Source organism: Trichosurus vulpecula, chromosome 3 (assembly GCF_011100635.1).
Source record: "Trichosurus vulpecula isolate mTriVul1 chromosome 3, mTriVul1.pri, whole genome shotgun sequence".
In the NCBI taxonomy this organism is placed as follows: Eukaryota; Metazoa; Chordata; class Mammalia; order Diprotodontia; family Phalangeridae; genus Trichosurus; species Trichosurus vulpecula.
The window spans coordinates 136,865,827-136,883,438 of record NC_050575.1 but is presented as its reverse complement, the minus strand read 5'-3'; the positions used below and the strand labels follow the sequence as shown (position 1 = coordinate 136,883,438).

At 37.4% G+C, this 17,612-nt stretch overlaps 1 protein-coding gene across 1 annotated transcript in view; it reads right to left on the bottom strand.

The window, feature by feature from the left end:
* The window catches only part of CEP89 (centrosomal protein 89), a 162,380-nt gene that overhangs the window by 83,704 nt on the left and 61,064 nt on the right, over positions 1–17,612 (bottom strand). Inside the window, exons 12-14 of the mRNA XM_036752388.1 lie at positions 13,208–13,311; positions 10,652–10,767; positions 3,082–3,262 (exon numbers count right to left, since the gene is read on the bottom strand). Of these exons, the coding sequence (XP_036608283.1) occupies positions 3,082–3,262; positions 10,652–10,767; positions 13,208–13,311 (401 nt within the window). The remainder of the gene's footprint in view (positions 1–3,081; positions 3,263–10,651; positions 10,768–13,207; positions 13,312–17,612) is intronic.

Sequence of the window (17,612 nt, the reverse complement as noted above, 5' to 3'; positions counted from 1 at the left end):
CAAAGCCCTTCAGAACCTACCCATACACACACTCACACAGCATTCCAATCTTCTTACACCTTACGCTCTACCATGTACTCTTCCATTCAATGACACTGGTTTCCTACTAAAATCTCATTTTCTATGGGACAGATTTCCCAACTACTAACAAGAATTCCCCATCTACTAAGTCTAGCACCTTCCCTCTTTTATTTCGTATTCTTCCTACATACAGCTTGTTTGTGCAAATGTATTGCTTGTCATTGCCCAGACTGTTTTTTTCTCTCTTTTTGTATGTCCAGTGCTTAGCACAGTGCTTGGCACATAGTAGATGCTTAAAAAATTTTTTCTGACTGACTAAAAACTCTAAGAATCATCTTCACAGAGATGATAAATGGATCCATGGGATCTGATGAGATTATGAAGTGAAACAAGGATGGAGGGAGAAGAGAAGAAAGACCAGGACAGAGCCTTGGAATATACCCACTGTTGGTGGGCAAGACTTGGATGTAAAAGAGACTGAGGAGTAGTCAGATAGGTAAAGGAAAATTAGGAAAAAGGAGTGCTGTAAAAACCAAGAGAGAAGAGAGTATTAAGAAGAATAGTGTCAAAGACTGCAGATAGAAGAAAGAGGATGAGGATTGTGAAAAGGTCATTAAATCTTTCAATTAAGAGATCTTTAGTAACTTTGGAGAGAGAAGTTTTGGTTAAAAGATGAAGTCAGAAGCTGGAACACAGTGAAAGGAAAGTAAATAGAGGAACTGATTTGTAGATGGTCTTCTCAATGAGTATATCCAAGAAAAAGGAGGAGAAATATAGGAGGATAGCTAGCAGGTATAGATAGGTCAAGTGAGGAATTTTTGAGGATAAGGGAAACATGGATATGCTTATAGGCAGTAGGGAAGTAGCCAGAATACAGAAGAATTGGGAAGATGGGGAAGATAGAGGGAGTAATCTGGTAGAGAAAACAGAATGGAATGGGATCACTTGTACACATAGAGGGGTTTGCCCTGGCAAGAAAGGTCACATCTTCATTTAGACAATGGTGAAAGGGGAGATAGTAACAGAAGGCATCAAAGAAATGTGATATGGGGAGGAGGGGAAAAAGAGGGAGCTCTTGGTAAATGTCCTCAATATTTTTCAGTGAAATTTGAGAAAATACTCTTAGCTGACAGGAAGGGGAACCATGAGAAGTTTTGAGGAAATAAAGAAAGGTTTGGAAAAGCTGTTGTGGGTATTGGGATACATGTAAAGGGATTGCCTTGCCAAAGTGAGAACCCAATTGACATTTTATAAATAGTGGCCCCAGTCAGCATAGTTTTTTTATTTTTCTCCACCTTCATTCCTAAGCATGTAAGTAGGAAGAATAGAGGTGGATGGTGGGAGTAACTGAAGACTGAGGCTTGGCAGGGCAAGATCTTCACATGGAATAAGAAGGCAAGGGTATCAAAAGATATGGGTGGAGTTCACCAAGGGGTCAAGCTGGGAAAGGGAGGAGAGTGTACAGCTTGTGCACAGATGACAGCCTGGGAGACAGCTAAAAGGTAGAGGAATTGTAGGTCATGGTAAGGTCAAAGGACAGAATAAATGTATAGATATGTAGTTATCTCTATATCTATACTTTTATAAGTCACCTGTATATCTATACTTTTACAAGAGGATATGTCTGTTTTTAAAACCAGTATTCTTTTAGTGATACTATATGGCTGCAAAGCATGGAACACCAAAGTCCTAAGCATTATAGTTGCTGGTCCCCCAAATGGAATAAAGAAGTACGTGAGGATCATATGTAGCCTGTAGCATATTACCAATGAAAAATTAAACATAAGTAGCATAGCAGATGTTATCAAAGAAATATCTGACCAGAAATGTAGGTGGGCCAGTTATGTAACGAATTTGAAGGATAACCAACTGATAGCCACTGGTGCTGATGCAATGTGAGAAGATTTAGAGGAAGGTGGCTGGAATGTGTGCTGGACCCTGAACAAGGGTCACACAGATGGGTTACAATCTATACTGTTGGAGGTGCTTGTACTGATGAGATCACAGATTACTGAGGTATTACAGTATTTTTCATTCTTACAGATATGGCTATAATTTGAGTTAGAAATGTCTGGATTTAAAACTCTCCTTTTATGCTCTTTATTATCAATTGCCAGAGTAAGGCAGGAATACTTAAGGAAATGTTAAAAATACTTAAAGATGATTGAAATGCCCATATTCTTTGACCTACAGAGTCTTCTCCTAGTCTCATACCCCAAAGAGGCCATTGATAAGAAGGAACTCCCCATTTCTACCAACATATGTATAGCAACACTTTTTTGTGAGAGCAAAGAATTGGAAACAAAGTAGATACCATTTGACAGAGGAACGGCTACACGAATGGCAGTATATGAATGTAATGGAACATTATGTGCTGTGAGAAATGATAACTATGATAAATGCAGGAAGCATGGAAAGATCCACATGAACTGATACAGAGTAAAGTAAGCAGAACTAAGAAAACAATGTACACAATGATGACAATATGAAAGGAATTTTTTTAAAAAGTGAATGGTGCAAAATTGCAAAGATTAAGCATGGTTCAAAACAAGATATGTGAGAAGATGGCTCTACCATACCAATTTGCAGAGGTGTTCAGCCAGTTTTCAGTTGTGTCTGACTCTTCGTGATCCCATTCGGGGTTTTCGTGGCAAAGATGCTGGAGTGGTACCAGCTCATTTGACAGATGAGCGAACTGAGGCAAACAGGACTGAGTGACTTGCCCAGAGTCGCACAGCTAGTAAGTGTCTAAGGCCATATTTGAATTCGTGAAGATGAGTCTTCCTGACTTCAGGTATAGCACTCTATCCATTGCACCACCTAGCTGCCCTTTTGCAGAGGTGGGAGGCCCCAAAATATGGCACACTGCACATATTTTCAGACATTTATGCTGATCTGTTACGCTGATTTTTCCCTTCTTTTTCTTTAAAAAATATTTGTTACATGGGATGATCTCTGGGACGGAGGGAGGAGGATCAAAGGCACTGGGGGAAGTTGTGGCAATGTGAAAAAAAAACGACATCAATAAAAACTTATTTATGAAGATGTAGAGAGCCCTACCTTTTGAGTTCATTCACAATTGTATCTTGAGCTTTTATCTCTATTTGGTTATCCAATTGTATTTTCAGGTTTTGACATTTAGAGCGTAAAATGTCCAACTGCTCCTTGTTCTCAGCTAGTTCCTTTTCTTGGCTCTTTATTTTATTTTCCAGAAGCATTTGCTGTTTAATCAGTTTGGCAACTTTAAAAAAGAGAAGAAATGGATAAAATTTAATACAAGAGAATTAGACCTTGGACTTTAGATCAACTAGTAACACTGACTCAAGCAGTCTCACATGATGCTACTTTTTTGTACTCTTACAATATCAATTTTTGAAAATGTGCAAATTTATAATGAATGGATATACTCTTCAAAAATGTTGTATCTACATTCTACTAAACAGTTAATAAATACCCACTATACATTGGATGCTCCACAAGTCAAGTAACAAAATATAGCCCCTATCTTCAAAGAACACACATTCCAAAAAAACTAAAGGAAGGTGTAAAATTAACATAAACAAGCATAGATACATAGGTATGTATGTATGTATGCACACATGTATGTATGAATGACAGGCTTATTCCTTCCTTCCCAGTCTCAGTCCCATTCTACCCTACTCTTCCATTGTGCCTCTGGAACTCCTATTGTTCACAAACTGGCCTTCATATAAGACATATGGCCACCACCCCATGGAAATTACTTTGTATGTAAACACTTTTGTATTTACTTCCCTATGTACACGTTGTTCTCTACCTCTGCGGAAAAAAAATGTAAGCTTCTTGAGGGCAGGGACTGGCTTTGTTGTGGTGGTGGTGGGTTTTTTGTTTTCTTTTGCGGGTTTTTTTCGGGGGGGTGTCTTTGTATCTCAGCACCTAGCCCAGGGGTTGGCATGTAGTGCCAGCTTAAAAAATGCTAATTAAATTGAATTGCCTGCTACTCAGTCTAAAGTAGAGCAAGAAAAGCAAAATATAAGTTGAATAGTTCTGCTTTTTCTCCATTTTAATTATGCCATCCATCCTGAACCTAGTCTTTCTTTGATTGTCCCCAACCTAGCACAAAAAAAAACTTCTTACTATCCTCGGCATTTATCATACTCCTCAGTTCATTCTGGACATAACATTCTTATATTCTTACAGACCCTACCACACTTTTTTATACTTTTTTCATTATCTGCATTTGCTTCCGTCTTCCACATGTGCCTTTCAATAAGCATTTAGTAAGCACTTACTATATACAAGGCACTGTGACAGGTACTTGTATTGTTAATGGAAATGGGAAGATCCTTCCCATCCATTAATAGGCCTATGTGACTTGCTTGAGTCACATGAGTCTGAGTCACACAGAGCCTTTGGTGGGAGGACCTTGCCAAAGGGGTGGAGCAGGAAGTTGGATTGAGAGGCTAGGAGAGAGATGGAGGGAGCTGGAACTTGGAGAGAGAGAAGGCAGGCAGAGAGACAGAGCAGCTAGAGTGAGTGATTTTGCTTAAGGGAGTTGGTTTGTGGGAAGGCCTAATAATGTGTATAGACCTCTTGGTTACTAGGATGGATTTCTTTGTTACTATGATGGATTTGGCTTTCTGGTGTTTGAATAAATGTTTTGGTTCTGCTTTCAATGAAGAGAGTCTGTTATATCTTGCAAATCAAACCTGAGAATTCACTTGCATATTCATAGCATCTGCTGTGGGTATCACACTGGTGATATAGTACTAGGCATACAAAGACAAAATGAAAGAGTCCCAGCCTTCAAAGAACCTAATGGAGAGAATCACTTTTAAAAATCTAAGTTGGATCAACTATGAACAACTTAGTTATTCTCAGAAATACAATGATCTAAGACAATTCCAAAGAACTCATGATGAAAAAATGCTCTCCATATCCAGAGAAAGAACCAATGGTATCTGAATGCAGATCAAAGCATACTATTCTCACTTTATTTTGTGTGTGTTTTTTTCTTTTGGTCTGTTTCTTCTTTTTTTAAAAAAAATTTATTTATTTTTATTAATTTATGTATGTTTAGCTTTCAACATTTATTTCCACAAGATTTTGAGTTCCAAATTTTCTCGCCATCTCTACCCTTTCCCCACCTTGAGATAGTGTAATAGTAATTAAGGTGGGACTTTTTGCTGTTGACCTTTAATGATTCTGGCCTTTGTTTGAATGGGGCAAATAAAGTGGGATGTTTTTGTATTTCTCAGCACTGAGACAATTGGGAGCCACTGATTTGTATCTGATGTGATATTGGGGGTGGGGAAACTTTTCCATGCCCAGCCTGGGTGAGGTCAGGGCCCTCCAGCCCTAAACAGGATACATAAGCACAAAGGTCAGCGTTCTCGCTCGGAGCTCTAAGGAGTGGCGTGTGATTCTGGGCCAGCCATTCTAACAAGTGCAGCTGTACACCCAGATGTTGAAAACTATGAATTGTATTTGGTCTGTAATTCAGGATGCTGGCTATTTCCCCTGAACTAGGTGGATGTTATTTGTATGCTGGATTAAAGTAAGATTGTTAACCCCTTAACGTTGCTTTCCTTAAGTAAAGCAGCTTTCTGGGTGCTGGTTGTTGGTGGATCTTACACCCCCACAGAAGCTGCTAGCTGGATTGCTGATACAGATGGCACGCACTCTGATTACCCCTTCCCCCAGTCTACCCTCCCTTCTATCACCCCACCTCACCCCTCTCTTATCCCCTTCCCCCTTACTTTCTTGTAGGGCAAGATAGATTTCTATACCCCACTGCCTGTATATCTTCCCAGTTGCACGTAGAAACAATTTTTAACATTTGTTTTTAAAACTTTTGAGTTCCAAATTCTTTCCCTTCTTCCCCCCTCCCCACCCTCATGGAGAAGGCAAACAATTCAATATAGGTTATACATGTGTAGTTATGCAAAACACTTCTATAATAGTCATGTTGTAAAAGACTGACTATATTTCCCTCCATCCCATCCTACCCCCCATTTATTCTATTTTCTCCTTTGACCCTGTCCCTTTTCAAAAGTGTTTGCTTCTGACTACCCCTCCCCCAATATGCCCCCCCTTCTATCATTCCTCCCCCGCTACTTTCCGGTAGGGTAAAATACCCAATTGAGTGTGTATGTTATTCCCTGAAGCCAAATCCGATGAGAGCAAGGTTCACTCATTCCTTTTCATCTCCCCCCCTTCCACTCCATTGTAAAAGCTTTTCCTTGCCTCTTTTTGTGTGAGATAATTTACTCCATTCTATTTCTCTCTTTCTCCTTCTCCCAATATATTCCCCTCTCAACCCTTAATTTTATTTTTTAGATATCATCCCTTCATATTCAATTCACCTTGTGCCTACCCTGTGTCTATATATTTATTTATTCATTCATTCATTCATTTATTTATTTCCTCCAACTACCCTAATACTGAGAGAGGTCTCATGAGTTAAAAATATCATTTTTCCATGTAGGAATGCAAACAGTTCAACTTTAATAAGTCCCTTATGGTTTCTCTTTCCTGTTCACCTTTTCATGCTTCTCTTGATTCTTGTATTTGAAAGTCAAGTTTTCTATTCAGCTCTGCTCTTTTCATCGAGAATGTTTGAAAAGTCCTCTCTTTCACTGAATATCCATTCTTTACCCTGAAGGATTAGACTCAGTTTTGCTGGGTAAATGATTCTTGGTTTTAATCCTAGTTCCTTTGACCTCCAGAATATCATATTCCAATCCTTCCAATCCCTTAATGTAGAAGCTGCTAGATCTTGTATCATCCTGATTGTGTTTCCACAATATTTGGAATTGTTTCTTTCTGGCTACTTGCAATATTTTCTCCTTGACCCAGAAACTCTGGAATTTGCGACAATATCACTAAGATTTTTCTTTTTGGGATCTTTTTCAAGAGGCGATTGGTGGATTCTTTCAATTTCTATTTTACCCTCTGGTTCTAGAATATCAGGGCAGTTTTCCTTGATAAAGATGATGTCTAGGCCCTTTTTTTGATCATGGCTTTCAGTTAGTTCAAGAATTTTTAAATTATCTCTCCTGGATCTATTTTCCAGGTCACTGTTTCTTCTTTCACAACATGACTACTATGGAAATATGTTTTACATGATTGCATACATACAACCTATATCAAATTGCTTACCATCTTAGGTAAAGGGGAGAGGAGGGAGAGAGAGAAAATTTGAAACTAAATTTTTTTAAATGAACGTTAAAATTTGTCTTTACATGTAATTGGAAAAATAGAATACTACAAAAATACAAAACTGTTGAGTGATGAAAAATTCCTGTACATCCATGCTGATTCTTTAGATAACATTCCATACCCCTAATCCATTTCTTCCCCAGGGGAATTGTTTGCTCCTTCAGAATTTTGTTCTTGGGTGCATCTGAATCCTATTAATCCAACATTCTCTGAAGAATACTAGGCCTTGGTATTCTGTTCTCTCTGAACTCTTCAAATCCACTTCCTCAAAATTTAGTGTATATACCAGATTATGTTCAGGCTTCCTCTCCATATCTACCATAAACACTATGATAATGTAGTCAATTCCTCCCAAAGTCCTGACCATTTATAATTTCCTCCTAATTTGGTATAATCAGGTTTGGAATAGTTCCCTTCATCATCACCTCCTGAAGAATGAAATTATTCTCAAAGCAAGTAAATAATCTCTCAGATGTAGCATCTTTTAGAAGAAAAGCCATAGCAGATAGAACTGCAAAGCACTTTAGATATCCAATCCAAACTCTTCATTTTACAAATGAAGTAACTGAGGGACAAAAGAATTTAGGTGACTTGCTCAAGATTATAACATGATTAAGTAGTGGGGCTGGGATTTGAACCCATATCCTTGAATTCCAAATCTAGTACTTAGTTACCCAGGTTCAGAAACCTGAGTGCCATTCTCAACTCTTCACTCTCCCTCATCCCATATATGCAATCAACTGCCAAATCTTGTCTTTTCTACTTCCACATCTCTAGTATACATGGCCTTCTCTCACCACACATATTCAGGTGCTTATGAAGTCTAGTCTGGATTACTGAAATAGCTGGAGTGTTGTCCTCTCTGCCTGAAGTTTCTTTCCGTTCTTCCCATAGCCACCAACCTGATTTTCCTAAAGCGTAAATCACCTCCCTAGTTAATAAACTCCAATGGCTCACTATTACCTCTAGGATCAAATAAATGGTTTAAAATGTAAAGCTCTTCACCTCTTGGTGCCTTCCTACCTGCCCAAACCTACATTAATCCCCTTCATACATCTACAGTCCAGATGGACTGGGCTCCTTGCTATTCCTCACACATGGCACTCCACACACTGTCTCTGTGCCTGTGTCTAGGAGGTCTTTGTTCCTCAGCGCTGCCTCTCAGGATCCCTCATCTCCTTCAAAACTTTGCTCAAAAGGTTACTTTGGATATGTTTTACACACACACACACACACACAGTCTCCTCTGTTATAATGTATGTTCCTTAAGGGCATTTTGTCATTGTATCCCTATTATGCTTGGCAGATAAGTAGAATACTTGCTGACTGATTGAGTTCAGTCCTACTAAGTCTCAGGGATGTATGCAAGTTCAAATTCATCTCCCAGTGTTAAGGCGACTAGTTTGTCAGAAGATTTCTAGTTAATTCATTCTGTTATTTATGAAAAGATATTTGAGGCCATTACTTCATTACTGCTTCTTTTCTTAGGCACTGTCTCCTATGAATTACTGGTAGGTTTTCTACTGCTAATCGATGTCCTATCTGCTACCTTCTGATATCATACTCTGTTATTTATGAACAGATATTTGAGATCACTATTTTATTGCCTCTTTTCTTAGGCATTGTCTCCTATGAATTACTGGTGGCTCTTCTACTGATAGTCTAAGTCATATCTGCTACTCTCTGATTATCTGGCCTTAGCAGATGTATGTAGTAAGTTTTCTTTCTATTTTCAAGTCTTCTTCAAGTTGCAAGTGTCCTTAATTAGAGCTATAGTCTACAGGTAAATTTACTCTTCCTGCCCTTATTAAATTCAACTATCATTTGTTAAATGTGAAATACGTGCAAGGTAGTGTGCTGGGTGCTAAGAATACAAAGACAAAAAATGAAACAGTCCCTGATCTCAAGGAGCTCACATTCTACAGGGGATCATGACATGCATAGAGTTAAAGGTATAACAAGGCCAGTTGAGGAGGGGGAGACCAACAATAACTGGGGAGATGAGGAAAGGTTTAGTGTAGGAGATGGTCCATTAGCTGAAATCCAAGAGATAGAAATGACGAGGGAATACATTTCTGACAGAGGTACAGCCTGGAAATGGAAATATAAAGCCAAGTTCAGAGACCAGCTAATAGGCCAATTTAGCTGCAATGTAGAGTGCATGTGGGATGTAAGTGCCTTAAATGCCAGGATAAAGAATTTATATTTTATCCTAAAAAAGGCATTAGGAAACCACTGAAGATTTTTAAGGGAGTAATACAATTAGACATAGGATTTGGGAAGATTATTTTGGAAGTTGTGTGAAAGATGGTTTTTTGGGGGGAGGAGCAAAAAAGATCAGAAGCAGGAAAATATACTCTTCCAGCTGTAATTAGGTGCATTCCTCCCCTGGCCCAGGCTCCATTAATCCTATATCTTTAGCCTTATTCCAGAAATCCCAATCCCATTCTCTATCACTATATTTTAATTAGCTATTTATTTCACACGTCTATCTCTTTCTTATGAAGCTCCTAAACTCAATCACTAACAGTGAAGAAAATATAGCCCAGTTTCCTAAAGTCTTCATTAATCCCTACAGATATTTTATAGGTTCTTTCTGGTGCTATCCAGTTATATCCACATGTATCACGAGAAGTGGATATTGGGAAGCTCTCTGTCACATCCCAGATACAGGCCTTAGGAAGACTATATATCTCAGGACAATACTTAATAACTTTAGTATCTCTCATTAGGAAGTCACTATAATTCATTTCTTGTTCCTGTGATCATTACTGGCAACAATTATCACTGATTATCACTCTGTAAAACAGGAAACTACTCTATCCTCAGCTTTTCATGGGATAAGCCAAGAACCATTACGTAGCTTTGACCCTACTACAGTTAGGAACAAGCAGAATCTGAGGCTCTTCAGCAACATTCTTACTTTATCATTCATTCTTATTATTTGATTGTGTGACATGGGAGACATTGGCACAGGATCACTCAGCATGGTGTGCCTACGTCAGAGAAGGTACTGTGCTCTATAAGCAAAGCAGAATTGAAACAGCTCAAAGGAAATGCAGGATGTGCAAGTTTGGAGTATTCACCCCAAATGGTCACACAGATTATTTGTGCCCTTCCAACCTAGTATTGGCCTGATCAGCCACAGTCAGATGCAATGCATTTTGACTCAAGCTTAGGGATGTCATTTTGGTCCTCTTTGAGAATGAAGGACAACAACCAAACCAACCATTATTTGCAACTCAAGAAAGGTAAATGAGAAAGTTCCATCATTACAAAAAGAAGCAAGACTCTCCTTCAGTAGTAGTACCTTTCAAGTTCATTCATGGGAATCTCAAAGTCCAGGGAAGGCACAATAGGAATCATGTACAACTCAGAGACGTGGCAATGTCACTATTACTCACAAGAAAACACTAGAAAGATCTTTCACCTTCTTGATTGTGTTGCTGGTTATTCTCTTTGGCTTTGGCTTGCTGAATTTCAAGCTGCTGCATCAATATTTTATTTTCTTCTAACACAAGCTGGGCCTGAGTTTGCAGCTGATGCCTATAAAATTTACAAGTAAAATATCTTAATTCTATTACTCAAAAAATACAAAGATAACCAAGGTCTAAGAAAGAGGTGTCAAACACTCCCAAATGAGGCCCAAACCAGATTAAAATGTAACTCAAACAAATGTAACAAAATAAAAATATGTAAAACATAGATAACATTACATTTTAAAATTAAGTCGATATGCAGCCTACAGGGATCCTTATGAACAGATTAGTGGTACCCATTTCTTTCTGAGTTTGATGCCACTGGTCTAAGAGATAGCACTGAATGTACTCCGAGTAATGACTAGCAATTTTTAATATAATTATAGTTTTACTAATTACTAATAAACCTGGTTAATTGAACTATACTGGATGAAGGCATGTAGTAAACTAAGAACAGCAAAATATATCTAAAATTTTTTTTCAGTTCCTATTTTAATGAGCAGATAAAAATCCTTTATACTTAAGAATATAATATACTCACCTGCAAACATTTAATTTTGTCTTTAAAAAAATCATTTTTTAAAGTTAAACAGGCTCTGATAAACTTATTTATATTAACATCATTTCTTCATAGTACAAAAGGAAATTTTACCTCAGCCCAGTGTGAATAATCACAAATACAAAATATTTGATATTTTGTAGAGGCAGAATTAAAGGGATTCTGCTATAATGATACATTTATATAGTACTTTAAGGTTTGCAAAGGTTTGCAAAAAAAAATACATTCCTTTACAACAACCCTGTAAGAAATGTCATGTATGGAAGTATTTTCTACACTCTGGAAACTGAGGCTTTAAGGGGTTAACATTTGTTCATAATATGTTGCGTGTATATAGAACTTTGGACTCTGCAACATGCCTTCACATCTATTATCTCATCTGATCTTCATAGCATTATAAAAGGTGTTGTTAGATTCATTTTGTAGATGAGGAAACTAAAGCAGAAAAAGGTCAAGAAATTTGCTTACAGTCATACAATTACTGGAGAAGGGGAAGCTGGCCCTAGACTACAGTTTAATATTCTTTCCATCAAATGAGTATATAAGTCAAATAATTTATATAGATGCATTAGAACTAAACATTTTAAGTCAGAACTTTGTGAAAATCATGTTTACTTTGTAGAATAGATAAAAAGGAGTGGAGGTCACTTTCAAAAGTCAGTGTGTCCTAATAAAAAGTAATATGAAGAAATTGATTTTTATCAGTGAATAAATATACTTACAAAACTGTAATAAGTGCAAGTCCTTAGGAGGATGTCAAACTTAAAACAATGTCACTCTGGTATGGTGGACACAAAGGAGTCAATCTGTCTTCTTAGGAAAATCATGAAAATTATCAATCTGACTTCTTTCCCTCAGTGGCTTAGGAAAATCACACACACACACACACACACACACACACACACACACAATTTGCCACAGATGTTATCCTATGGGAGAATTTTTTGGTATATCTAAGTAAATGTTGGCAAGGTCCTGAAGTCATTCAGACTATTCCAAAATATCAGTTCTGGGTTTTGAGAATTTAATCTAATGCTGTAAAAAAAAAAAAAAGCCAGATAACCCTTGTTTTTTGTCATAACAGTGTATGATAAGAATTCCAAAGATATGGATTCAATGGACTCTATAAAAGATGAGTGAAAATCTCAATAAAAATATATCACATATGGCACATAAAATAATATGATTAATGAATTCTGTTGTTCATGTCAATTCTGGGTCTTGATTTACTAAAAAGATTTAATTATTTCCATAATATCAATTGACTTATTTTTATACAATGTGTATAGAAGGTATAATACATGAATATAATAAATATTATTGTGCCGTAAGAAACGAAGTGCGTGATGAATACAGAGAATCACGGATTTATATGAACTGATGCAAAATGAAATAAGCGGTTCCAAGAAAACAATATACACAGTAACTACAACAATGTAAATACAAAAACAACACACCAAAAAAAATCAAAATTAAATGTAACAAAATTATAAAGCTCAAGTGGGATATGAATGAAGAGATATAAGAAGACACTCCTAACCTCCCCCTTTGTAGATGGGGGAAGTTCACAGGTGTTATACACTGCACATCTTTTGGATTTTCTCAGTGTATCAATCAGTTGTGCTGACTTTTTTTCCCTCCCTAAAAAATACTATTTGCTATATGGGATGGCTCTAGTGGAGGCATTTTATAGCAATGGAAAAAAGAGAAAATATTAACAAAAACTCATTAAAAAATAAAGTTACCAAGATACTAAAAAAGTAACACTACTTGGGGCAGCTAGGTGATGCAGTGAGTGGAGCACCGGCCCTGGAGTCAGGAGGACCCGAGTTCAAATCCAGCCTTAGACACCTGACACATTTACTAGCTGTGTGACCTTGGGCAAGCCACTTAACCCCAATTGCCCTGCCAAGAAAAACAAAACAAAAAAAAAAGTAACACTACTTGCCATTCCTTACTGGTGAAAGGACTACTTTTATTCAGTTCTTGGTGAAGTGTTTCATTCTCTTTTATCACCTCTTCTACTCGTATCTTGAACATTTTCATTTCTTCCTAAAATAAAATTAATGTAAATTTACTACAAAAATGAAATGTACAGATAGTTATTGCCTTTACCCTAGAATTGTCACTTTGAATAAAATTAATTAAATCTTGGCTGTACTGATTGACACTCTCGGAACATGCCATAGTATGGAATTCATAATAAATGTTTTGGTTTACTAGTAAGAGCCTAGGGGTTTTAGTTACTACAGGAACCTTAACATAGTGTGTCCCGAGGCTAACACATTCTCATGGCACACAGCCCTGAAACATTAAGTGAGACTGTAGTGCATTCATCTTCACTGTATTCATATACATTTTAAAAAATTGATAAATACTTTGAGAACTCCCTCCTCTCCCCAATTCTATACTAGAAAACAAACAAAAAAAAGAAAACTAGAAATTCTTGTTATACTTTTCCAGAGCAGGTAGAGGAACTTTTATAGCAGGAAACTCATTTAAACCAGTGGTCTCTGAAGTAGGAGACATATCTTGAAACCCAAAGAGTATGTAAACTATCTGGGAGTGTGGAAATATGGAATGCATCCACTCTTACCCCTGAACTGTATGGCCAACTATAGGCTCATCTCCAAAAGAGCTAGCTATAGCACCCTCATAAGCACCCACATTCTACCTCCTCTTAGCCTTCTGGGACTGATCAGGGCATGGGTCCCTCAAGGCAGCCTTAATCTACTTTGACCCAGATACCAGCAGAAGCTGTTGAGGGAAATATTCTGATGGCCCCCTACTCCACAGAAGCAGCAGCAGCAGTATAGCCAACATTTGTATAGGACCTACTATGTGCCAGGCACTGTGCTAAACACTTTATAAATACTACCTCATTTGATCCTCACAACAACCCTGGGAGATGGGTGCTATTATGATTCCCACTTTACAGTTGAGGAAAATGAAGCAAACAGGAGTTAAGTGATTTGCCCAGGGACACACAGCTAGTAGGTGTATGGATTCATATTTGAACTCAGATCTTCCTGCCTCTAGGCCCAGCACTTAGCTGCTTCTGAGGATAGCACCCCTAATGACTGCCCTGTTCTCTCCCCCTGTCATAGCAGCAGGGCAGCAAGCCCCTTCAAGATCTGCCCTCTGGAACACTGGTCCCAGAGTAAGCTCTCCCCCTTACCAATAGTTTTTGTTTTCATGGGAAAAGGAAGTACCCTGGGATAAATAGGGAAACCCATCCCTCTTCCTATTAAGTTCACCACCATTCTCCAGTCACACAGGTTTACAATTTAGGTGTTATAGTAAATGCTTCTCTTTCTCTCATTCCACATATTTGATCTGCTACCAACTCCTGTCATTTCTATCTGTACATTTTTCGAATCTATCTCTTTCTTTTCACTCATCAATCCTTATCACCACTCACTTGAACTATTACAATACCTTCCTTGAGGCTTAGCAATTTTGTTAGTCTTTTCAAAGAACCAGCTTTTAGTTTTAGTTATCGTTTCTATAGTCTTGTGGATTTCATTTATCTATTTCTGTAGTTTTCAGTATCTCCTCCTGTGTTTGGGGTTATTTGTTGGTTTTCTAATTTTTTAGAATGCATATTCAGCTCACTACTCATCTCTTTCTTTATTTTGTCAAAATGTATGTTTTTAGGGATATAAATTTTCCCCTAAAGGCTGCTATTTCATCATTACCACTTTCTTTCACACAATTTTTCATTGTTTTTATGATGTCTTTGGCCCTTTGTTTTAGGATTTCAATGTTAAGTCTCCACTTGAGTCTCTGGTTTCTGCTCTCTGACATCATTATTATTTTTATTGCATTATCATATGTAAGGGATGCGTTTACTACTTCTGCCTTTTTACATTTGTTTACAGTGTCTCTGTGCCCTAAAACATGATCAATTTTTGTAAAAGTGGTGCTGAAAAAAACATGTATATTCTGTAGCAGTTTCATTTAGAAGATATCATAAATCTTTTGGCTCTGATTTCTCCAGCAATTTATTCAATTCTATATTTTCCTTTCTTTTATCTTCCTGTTAGATTTGTCCAAAACCAAGAGAAAAACAAATGTACTTATTCTTTCTTTAGTATGTGTTTCTTGTGCGATTTAAGCCTTTAAAGTACCTACTTTAAATTCCCTCTTCTAAATGATTTCTATGTTAATGCCTCATGGATCGTGTCCCTACTTTCTTTATTCCTGTTGTGTCTCACTCCTACAATTACCAATTCCTGTAGGAGATAGAATATTGCCCGATGGTAGAAATTTTCCTGTGACCTTGATCACAAGGTCCATTTCTAACCAATGCCCTCTCCATAATTATTTTCTTTTCTGTCTGCCATAAAATTGTTTCCCATGTCCTCCCACACTTGTGGGTGTCGCCTGCCCCCAGAAGCTCTGATTCTCCTTCTCTGGAAGTAAAATGCTGTTGAGGGACACATAACACTCTCTCAGAGGTAGTGATCTCTCTGACCACCAGGGAGAGGGAGAGGGAGAGTGAGAGAGGGAGAGAAGGAGAGAGGGGGGGAGAGAGAGAGAGAGAGAGAGAGAGATAGAGATAGAAAGAGACAGAGAGAGAGAGACAGAGAGACAGAAAGACAGAGAGAGAGCTTGCTGTGTCAGGCACTGCAGCTAAGTGCAGTAACACAATTAAATGAATTTCCTTTCCTTTATATTTGAAGGTTTTCTCCTGGTCACTTAAAGAATTTGTTGTTTGTCATTGGAATTGTTATGTATCTTGGAATTTATAGCATAGGCTTTTGGTTTGTTTGTTTTTCTGGAGGCACTCTGTGGTTTCTTTCAATTAGTATCATTTTCTGTATTCAGAAGTTCTAGGTAGATGTATTATTTCTTGAATTATGGTTTGAGGTTTTTTTTAAATTGCTGTGTGATTCTGGGAGACCTACAATCCTTAAATTGTCTCTGTGCATCCTGTTTTGAAAATCGATATGCTTTGCTGGCATAGAAATTGTGGGTTTTAAAAAAATTATTGCTTTTTGCTTCTCTTCTTCCATGTCATGCTTCACTTTGGTGCATCTGTACTCTCAATCAGTTGCTGTCTCTTTAGCTTCAATGGAAAGACTAGACACTATGAATTCATATTTTTATGTTCTGCGAATTATTTCCACTGTGCAAAATAGAAATTCTGCCTTTAAAATTATTATTTCTCTCTTGAACCATTCAGGAATATCTTACCATAATTCCAGGCTCTCTTGGGAATCTACGAGGTTCCTTATCTTATTTGATGTTAGTTTAATTTAATTTGTCTTGCATCATTTATTCAGAGAAGGGTGGACTCATTTGATGACTTCAAGGCCCTCTTCCCATCTGTTTTAAGATCTTCTCTGTTGGTGTACTTGTACTCAAGTTTTTTAACTGAGTTTTGTTCCTCCTGAGCTCATTGGTAACTTCAGTCTTTTTCCTTAGATTCCTCTGTCAGTTACTTTGTGACAACTTCTACTTTGAGGACAGATTTCCCAGGCCAGACAGCAAAACTGTCTCAGTCCGTTTCATATTTTCTAGATCTCTTTGGATGAGTTTTGCTGGGGGGGGAGCTTGCTTTGTTTCTTCCTGCTACTTTGCCATCTTGGCTCTGCCTTCCCCCTAAATTACTATTTTTAGCAATAAATAACAATGACATCCTTGGTCTGAAAAAATATTTCACTCCAAAATTAAACAATAGCCTCTTTATTTACAGACATGATTATCTCAGCATGTACTGAAGTTATTTGGATATTTTGCCACTGCCCTATGGAAGAATCTTCAAAAACTAAATCACAACGTGTGCCTTGATAGTAGTAAGTATATTATTACTATAGTAAAAGGTGTATCAAATACATTGGTTGGTTTCTCAAAAGAACTGATCTCATTCAATACTAAGACTTAATTGAGAAACATCCCTTTTCACTTAAATCAATTTTTTAATTATTTGGATTAAGTACTTAATAAAATAAAAGAATTAGGACCAAATCTCATTTAAAAAAAAAAGCAAGGAAATTAAGATACTCTTGCCTTTCAAATCTTCAGAGAAAATAGAGTATGAAGTATACCAAGTTCAAATTTCATTATTTTTAAAAGGAGAGTATGGGGTGAGGCCCAGTTTGAGAACAGACAAGATCCCATGAAACAAACATTTATTTCTCACTGACTCCCTCTAAATGCAGAAATTAATTTAAACCTTAAATAAAAAGACTTGGAAGTTTTATACATATTCAAAAGGACTTAGAAGCCCTACCCACAGCTGCTATGTTAGGGTCCCTCATAGTAATAGTGTGCTTTTGTGGTTCGGTGTCATTTCCGTGAGGAGTGACAAAGAAATCCGCTGAAACTTAGCTCTCAAAGAACTATCA